Genomic DNA, 9,468 nt, shown 5'->3' with positions numbered 1-9,468 from the left:
CTCCATTCAATCACTCTTGTAAGTCCTTTGTTGTCTCTGACAAAATCACAACACCCTCAGCAAAGTGCGAAGTTTCTTCTTGCTAAACCTTAATGCTCTTTCCAAATTTATCCTTGGCTTTCTTTTCTGCTTGCTCAGTGTACAGATTCGGCAACATTGGAAGTAGACTAAATCCTTGTCTCACTCCCTTCTTATCTGCTGACTCCGTTCCATGCTCCTCAACTCTTTATAACTGTTGTCTGGTTTCTTTACAAGTAGTAGATAACCATATAATTAAAAACAGTGTTTCCTTTTTTGCTATTATTTATGTGTAGTGCATTTGCCGGGAATCAGGAGGTACACGTATGTATTGGTACTACTACTCGCCATCACGTCACGTCACATCAAGTCAGAATATTCCTCAATGCATTTCAGATCGTGACATTCACACTGGCCGTCAACGGACCGTGGTGTCACGTCAGTGTTTCTCGGGAAGAACTTTACGACAAAGGTTTCGTCTGCCAATATCGGAAGTTAACCTATTTTTGCCGCTCTCACACACATGTTGTAGTAGTGGATTTTGTGCTTTTGTTTCTTCTTAATCGTTATTTGATATTTTTATGATTTGTTTTCCTGGTAAACTACAAATGTTCCAAAGCGATTTGGATATTATTTTCCATTGGGTATTCTTCTACAGGCGGGTCCAGATATCTGAAAACGAAAAATTATTTAAGTTTTACGACAACAGGACAGAACTCACACACATGCCGTTTATAAAGAAGAATATAAGTTGATGAAGCAATTTTCATAATAACGCTTTGAGTGAAAAAAGTCAGAACTAACAAGGGAGGAAAAGGCAATTGTTTATGACGTTATTACTTACATAAGGAAAAAACATCATGTTTAAGGCTCTCTATTCCTGTATAAATATTGTTTGATTTGTTTGTTTGTATATATTTTCGCTAGCACATAAATGTCAGAGTTTTGAAATCTTGTTTCCCTTTTCAGCACTTCACTACCCAAAAATGATCAAGAACATACGTTATGAAGTTTGATTTTAACATTAATAATTTTTTTCGTTGTTTGTTCCCAATTCCGATATTATACTCCGACTTTTTCTAACGTGGATGTTAACTTATAACCTCACATTCACAGTTTCGGTATTGAACTAAGCGAATTGTCGTGACGTCACGTGTTGGACAGTGTGAATACATCCTGGCATGGCTTTACATGACATGACGGACGGTGTGAATGGCCTGTAGTGTGGTGCCACCTGCATGCAGTAGACCTACCGTCTCACAGGGCACTGTGCAAGTAGATCGTTTATATGTATGTAATAAAAAAATGCCGATATTTAGATAAAAATGGTTGCGGGCATATTCAATGTATAATACTGCGGTACAGAAATTGTTTGTCGTAGACCACCAACATATTTAGTTAAATACAAAAGAACATGACATTGTATCTCTCTTTCTCGCAAGAATTATGTTATCTCTCTAGGCAATTTTTCACGCTAAAGTTTCAAACAATAACACTAATAAAGCAGTCTGATGGACAGTGTCACGCATGTGGGTGTCAATGACCTTGTGATAAAGTATGAATCTGACATTGCTACCATCTAACGACAAGCTCTTGAGGTCAGAAACGGGGATCCTTACACTATATGAAAAAAATCTGTATTTAGCACATTACGCGGTCTTCGCGCATCAGGTTTCGTCAACAGCTTGATGTGGCGCTTTCGCTTGGAAATCGATTAGCCGTCTTCTTTTTTTTTAGTCTAGAAAAATTGCAGTCTCGAAGCTACAGTCGAGTTACCGTATAATCGATTACTGCATAAAGTACTGACGTATGATAATGCCGCACGTTGCGAACTGGTGTTCATTTGTTTACTGTGACGTTCGAGTTTTGTGTTTCTATGAAGATAAGTAATTGCCACGATGGCTGATGCCGGTGTAAACATTGGGAAAACGGAAATGGAAGCCAGTGACAAGCATCTCGAGGTATTTGTCGCGTGATGAGTAACATCTTATAAAAAACATAAAAACTCTATTCATCAATCGCCTCAGTAAACACATCGCAGTTTTATAAAATAATGAACCAAGAAATATTAAGTCTTTGGAAGAATTCTTTTTATTTACTGTTGTCACCTTAGGCACAATTGTCTCTACTTCTGGTAAAAATACAATGTTAATTTCAGGAACCTACACAGGCTTTGACAGATATTGAATTCCAGGCGTCCCAGGTTATTGAACGCCTCGAGGAAGCTGTGGAGAAAGCAGAAAAAGGAAGAAGTGAAAGCAATGGACAGGCCTGGGAAAATTCATATGGATTTTTACCATTCCCACGGAAGCCAAAGGATGAAATAATGAATATTTTGGAGGTATTCGCTACACCTTTCATTTTGATTGTTAGGTACTTGTAATGGTGCCACGAATACGTACCTTGTCGTCCCAGCGACACATTAGTGTTTCTTTCCATGCAAGTAATTGTAACAATTGCGAAGAAATATTATTTCAGGTAAAAGCCATCTTGTTGAAGGTTGGTGCACCTCTCTTGTATCCCTTTTACTCATGTTTTCAAAATAATAATTTATGGGTCTTGCAGACAACCTCTTCCTTCACCAAAACTTTGTATTAAGGTAATCCTCCTTTATTTGTTGTTCAGCGTACTAGTATCTTTATGAACACTGATTGTTAGTTGTACCAATATTCTCGGAGTCATAAATACACCAGTGGAATTTATAAATTTTTGGAGTGTCCTTTTTTACACCTTTACAACATACATTGTCCCTGTATTTGTTTCTCTCCAACAGCTTTTGGTTACGCCCAGCATGTTAAGGGCTGATTGAAGCTCAGAGGAAGGCGTGATTCTGTATTATTATTATTACGCACATAAATAAAATGAAGAAAATTCTGTATTCATCCATACATCCAAAGAAATATAAACTGCAGTGATTTATTGTGGTTTAACATAGTGCTGCTTTTGTTTTGAAAACCCAATGTCTTGAGATTTACATACACGGAAATGCAGTGTTGGTGGTCTGTTCTCGTTAAGTCGTTTGTATGTGAACACCATTGCACTTCCACATATTGGAAATGTGGATTTTTACTGTAATTTTCAGTGTAATTTTAGAGAATGGCAAAGGCTGCTGTACACACACAAGAATACGATTGATATGATATACAATTTTTTGTATATTTGCATCTATTGATGTACCGATAATTTTATTTTAAACAATAGATGTATATACAATTCACTACACATGTAATATGCCGTTTCTCACAACTACATCGATACTCTGCAAACCCCTGTGACTTGCATGGCAGAGGGTACATCACACTGTACTAGTTATCAGGGCTTCCTCCCATTCGGCTCACGTATGCAGTGCGGGAAGAATGACTGTTTGAATGAATACCTCTGTTAATAGACTTTCTTGGGATAGTTTACTTCTGTCTGAAAGAGTATGCCATTTCAGTTCCTTCAGCATCTCTGTGACACACTACCATGGATTAAACAAACCTGTGACCAATCATGCTGCCCTTCTCTATATACGTTCAATATCCCGTGTTAGTCCTATCTGGTATGAGTTCAACACACTTGAGCAGTGTTCTAGGATGAGTCGCATAAGTGATTTGCAAGCAATCTCTTTTGTAGACTGATTGCACTTCGCCAGTATTCTACCAATAAAGTAAGTCTACCAAATGTTTTACACATGATTGAACTTATGTAATCATTCCATTTCATATCCCTACCAACTGTTACACCCAGGCATTTGTATGAGTTCACTGATTCCAACTGTAACTCATTAATATTATAATCACATCTCTCTTGCAATAGCCTGAAAACTTGTAGTTGTATAAAATGGAATGGCTTTTTAACTTACTGTGTAAAGCTAATGTTCACAGCCTGCTCGTTCTTCTAATTAAACCAATACACAGCTGTGTTCATGGACATGCCGCAACTCAAATCTCAGGAAACGCTGACGCCAAGTCCCTGGCAACTGGTTGGGAAAGAGTTGCAAGCTATTCACTGAGGAGTCACTCTGCAGTCGTGCCTTCTGCGGAGTGCTGTTTAACTGTACGGGAAGCAATTTGCTGCCAACCTGTTTCCAACTCCCATCGTTAACATTACTTTCAGTCGCTCTGTGTGCGGGGGCCTAAGTTGTTCAATGTTAATTGCACATACCTAGGGCAGCCATACTGTTTTAATAGTTATATTGGAAAAAATCAGTGTGCGACCATGAAAATTGGTAGTGGTGTCAGTCCTCTTCTACATGTTCACTCTTCAATGCCACACATTTTTCACAATGTAGAGTGGTTTGGTAGAGAGGTTGGTTGTAGAAATCTGTCTTTTGGCTGTACAGGAAACATTCCACCTTAAAAATCACATAGTCATTGTTCTGGAAATGCCCACCACTCAGCAGTTTCTTCATTAAGTGGAAGAAGTCATTGGGTGCATCATCATGAGCGTAAATGGTGTGAGGCAAAATTTGACAGATCAAACAAGCAGCATATGTGACTAGGTCCTCTGCAGAATGAGTGGGGACATCATTGTAGATCAAAAACATCACTTCAAGCAGCTTCGTGCAACACATTGTCTTACACTCCTGTAACCTCGTTCAGACTTAGTATGCTCCTGTGACTTTTTGCCCCACATGAGCACAATCTGTAAATGCCACAACATGGCAACCCCAAAAAACACACACACTGCCTTACCCAATTAAGCTTTCTTCACCGTTTTCATCGGTGGTGAAGTCACGTTTCCATTGGTTCTTTGTCTTGGGGTCATTGTGATACTTGTTGACACTGGACTCACATTCAGGACGATGATGATTCAAACTTGCGTCCATCCATCCTATTTAGGTTTTCCGTATTTTCCCTAAATTGCTTCAGGCAAATGCCAGGACGGTTCCTTTGAAAGGGACGGTTCCTTCCCTAATCCAGCGAGAGTGGTCATCTCGCTGTTTGGACCCCTCCCCCGAATCGAACAAATAAGTAGCTTAAAAATATATAGACATGAAGAATAAACAAGCATGCTTCATGAAGATAGGACAGGTAGTCAGTTGTGACCTTAATGAAGGAATCATCCTGGCATTTGTGTGAAATGATTTAGGAAAGTCGTGGAAAACCAAAATAAGGATAGCCGGACATCCTCTTGAATGTGAGGTCAGCATCTTAACATCTGCACTGCTGCATTTAGTTGGTACTTATTGTACAGTGTTCTTTGATATAAACAAAATTTTGCTCTTCATTGTTGCACATGTCAAGGGCACTAGTTAGTGATTCAGGAACTGTGAACTTGCTGCCTTGTCCCATGCACCAACTCTAGACCATTTGGGAAACTATCTCCAGGCGTGCCATCAATAGCGTAGCTGTATTTTCTCCGTTTGTTAGTGCTTATTGACGACTTGGTGCTTGTGCCTTTTGCTGAGTGGTCTCCGTTAATTCTAAAGTATTTATATTCTACAAGATCTTTCCTATAATGTTTGATTATAGAAATAAATAATCCCATTCAGAAATTTGTGAAATATACAGAGGCAGGTGTCCAGCATCTCCCGAGAAATAGAGAAACAATAAATAACTACAATGATTTAAAAGTTTTGGAATTTGCAACTGAGTTAAATTTTCATGACAACTCTTTAGTTGTCTCTCTCAGGTGCATGCCAACCTTACAGTGAACGGTACATGTTGTGTGTCACTCTAGCAGTTGTTTCCTGCTCCAGAAGAGGACGGACAAGTACGGTGAAGGCCACCTCATTAGTAGACCTGTTGCATTTTCTAAGTGTTCTGCCAATAAATCACAGTCTTTGGTTCGCTTTCCCCACAACATTATCTATCTTATTATTCCAAGTTATTTAGTTGAATTCACGGCCTTTAGATTTGTATGCTTCATCACATAACTAAAATTTTTTGACCTCAGACTTTTCATTACTTAGTCAGTTGCCACTTTTTGCACCATATCTTGTATAAATCATTTTGGAAATTTTGATTCATGTCTTTGCTTCTTCTTGATACTGTAGCCATATCGTGTATCCTTTGTTGTACCATACCCAAAATAGTCTACTTTTCCTATACTTTTTTGTCCAGCTATCTCATTCCACAAAGTTGTTTGCCCCCCATATTTTAATGTTGCTTGTTCTTTCACAAACTAATGCTGCAGCTTCAAGAGTGTTGGCTTAATATATTTTTTTAATATTTTCGTCTTGTTTCTTCTTCTGTCTTGTTTCCAAACTTTTATTGGACTCACCTGTTGTGCTCTTCAACCGATCCTGGCTATGAGACTCAGGACTGTTAGTCAGTGGTCACTATCTAAGGATTTTAGTAGCTAAGAGTACTGTTGTTCTTTATTTTTTGTTTGCTTTTGACCACTGTACTGAGAGCTGACCTTTCAGAAAGTAAGTAGGCATACTGCTCATGCCACCTGGCTCTTCCTAAAATGACCATTGTCATGATGTAGCAGTAAATGTGATTCATATGATTCAGTGACATATTTACATTGGTCCACAGTTCAATCTCAGTGATCGCATGCCCACTGCAGTTGTGGTTGACAATGTCGGGTTGACACAGAAATAGGTAGGGGTCACCTGCAACAGAACCCTGTGTTCAGCAGTGTGCACTGAACGGCTTGCTGAGAAAGATTTGTGCCTGTGCCAGCACTGAACTGTATTGGATCTGCCACAGCTCGTACTGTATCCTGCTTTATGGAGTGGGTAGGCCTCCAGCCTCCACATTCTGTGATGAGGCGGCATTGCCCAATACCTTGTTGCTTTCTTGTGGTTCACCAGCCATCAACCACTTTCTATAGTTACTCACAACAGTAGCAAGAGAATAGCTGACCAGCTTTGCTGTTTCTGATTGTGAAATGCTTGTTCCCATGCAGCAGATCCTAACAAACTGATGTTTGTCAAATGGGCTAATGTAACAATGAAAATATCAATTATTGATACTATAATGTATAGTGAATGATACTATAATGCATACTAAATAATGCTATAGTGTATAGTGAATAATACTATAATGTAATTATAGAATCAATGATGTTTGTCAAAGTCACTCATTTGAAGCCCATATTGCTGCTAGAATGATTCCTTGTTGCTGTCTGCTGCCCTTGTATAGTTTCCTTATCACATCATGTGATCACTATGCCAGCAGGTAGCATTGGATGGGCTTTATGTTTTGGTCCATCAGTGCATATTTTGTACAGGTATGGACCAGTTCATTACTTTCTTAAATTATAGTGGATAATCGGACGAGCATGAAGTCTAGTTACTACTTACTGGTTTCCGAGGTAACCTTTCTTGTAAAGAGGCCCAACAATATATATTTTAAGTTTTATAGAAGAGTACCCAGAATTAATTATCCATGAAGCACGAGACTATAAGAATATGACAGTATAGAGCCCCAACTTTTTAAGGTCTTCCTAGAAATATGTGGCTTTGATTAATCATATTAGAAATTAGTTCATTTGTAAACATGTGTCTTTTCGATTGATGTTGTGCACTTATATTTGCGGAATGGGACCATACAGTATTTTTATGTAACAACGTTGTCAGTCAAGACTGGAAGAATAGAAAAGTATTACAATCCTGAAATTATATTTGTCTTGAAAACTGAAGTATTTTCTGCATTGCTTTGTCTGTAAAACATGGATACACACCAGCCTGTTCCTTGTTCACATTCCAGCACTACACAGCCGTCATTCCACCATCACGTCCAGTCTTTTTATTTCTTTTCTTTTCCGCTCCTCCCCCTCCCGCCCCTCCACCCCCGCCCTCCGTCTAACCTGCAGCACTTCACTATCCGCCACCCCCACCATCCTCCTTACTCCCACCCAGTCACCACTCCCTTCATGCACTGGTGCTGCTGCTCGCAGTGTAGTTTCAATTGCCTGAGACTGCAGTCGTGTGTGCGAGTTGCTTTTGTGTGTGTGTGTGTGTGTGTGTGTGTGTGTGTGTGTGTGTGTGTGTGAAAAGCAGATATGTGCTTTCAAATGTAATGTTGGTGGGTAAGTAACTAACTAAAGGTTGCATGTAGGATTTCACAAGGAGCAATTTGATTGTATTATAACTGTGCATTGGATTTTATCACAGCTTGGAAGCAGATTATCTGGCCACTGTACAGACAGTTGAGATTTTAATTCTGGATATCCCTTGTTTTTCAGGATTTAATAGTATTTGAGGAAGGTAAAAATCGAGATGATGTTGCAGAAGATGAGGGAGTCAGCACTCCAGCAGTTGCAGTTCTGCCTCCCCTGGATTCCATTTCGAGGCTAGCAGTGCTGACTCAAAGCATTGCTGCATACGCGTCGGGGCTGGAGAGACAGCATCTTCAAAGACTTGTCACTAAAATAACATCAGATGTTACGAGATGGCTGAGTCACATATTCAGGTAATTATACATTTGTTTTGTATGTGACATACTGTTACTCACCCTTCTAATGAATTTTGCTGTTCATATAAATTTGTCTAATTTTTACATGCAAGCAGGAACAAAACTTTTATGTAGCCTAAATCACCCATAAAAATGAGCCCACATCATCAAAGGAAAATTATTTTTATAACTAATGTAAATGAGATAGCAGCTTTGAAAACAAAGTCAAAAAATAGCGACAAAGTGAGTTGATGCAGTGGTAAACACTGTGCACTTTAATTTGGGTGGACAGTGGTTCATATCGCTAGCTGATCAGTTGGAGGCAGTGTTTCTGTTTGTTCCTTATGATCAAGAAGTGTTCCTTTATGAAGAAAATGGCAGATTTCCTTCCCAGTCTGAGCGTTTGCTCTGACTAATGAGCATGTTGTCAGCAGCGTGTTAAACCTAAATCTTGTTTCTTGACAAAACATTGATGTGTGGATCTATGTGAGCCAATTCCACAGGGCTTTTGCAATAAAAGATGTATGTAGGTTACATGGTCATATCTGTAGCTATTTGGTTATGAGAAAATGAGAGAAGCTATAGGTTACTAACAACAGTTTTAATCTATGTCAAGTATCTTCTGATGCAAAATCATCAATTTGTTGCACATTGTGACAATATGATTCCACAGAAATAAATAAGCATGTGACACAGAATGTTAGTGCAGTTGTAAATGAAGAAATGTAATTCATTTCCCTCCTCTGTTAAAATAAGTTTAATTGATGTGTACAAGATAGAACTGGATAATGACAGTAAAATAAGCTTTAAAATGTAACCATTTAATCTTGTATGGAATACATATTTTTAATAACTCATAATATGTCTGTCACAAGTGACAGTATCTTTGGTTGTGACAGTTATTATTTAGTAATGCACTAAGCAGTTGAAAACTGGTTACCAGTAAAATAAGAATTGTTGCATGAACCTCAGTAAAGACTAGGAAACACGCAGATGTGATTTGCAGCACTACGGAAGTTGTCTGCACCATTTTTCCAATTTCACAATGTGTAATCACTCAGCTATATAACAAACCTCTATTTTACAAGAAGTTTGTTTTACAGTTTGACCAAGTGGGCTT

General features: G+C 38.7%; 1 protein-coding gene across 1 annotated transcript in view; it reads left to right on the top strand.

Annotated features, from left to right (window-relative positions):
• The first annotated feature begins 1,826 nt into the window (after positions 1-1,826).
• The window catches only part of LOC126163046 (putative pyridoxal-dependent decarboxylase domain-containing protein 2), an 87,853-nt gene continuing 80,211 nt past the window's right edge, over positions 1,827-9,468 (top strand). Inside the window, exons 1-3 of the mRNA XM_049919929.1 lie at positions 1,827-1,979; positions 2,177-2,359; positions 8,140-8,366. Coding sequence (XP_049775886.1) covers positions 1,917-1,979; positions 2,177-2,359; positions 8,140-8,366 — 473 coding nt within the window. The 5' untranslated portion in view covers positions 1,827-1,916. The remainder of the gene's footprint in view (positions 1,980-2,176; positions 2,360-8,139; positions 8,367-9,468) is intronic.

Source organism: Schistocerca cancellata, chromosome 2, assembly GCF_023864275.1.
Source record: "Schistocerca cancellata isolate TAMUIC-IGC-003103 chromosome 2, iqSchCanc2.1, whole genome shotgun sequence".
Classification (NCBI taxonomy): Eukaryota; Metazoa; Arthropoda; class Insecta; order Orthoptera; family Acrididae; genus Schistocerca; species Schistocerca cancellata.
Note: the sequence above shows the minus strand (reverse complement) of the source record. Positions and strands in the feature narration are given on the sequence as shown.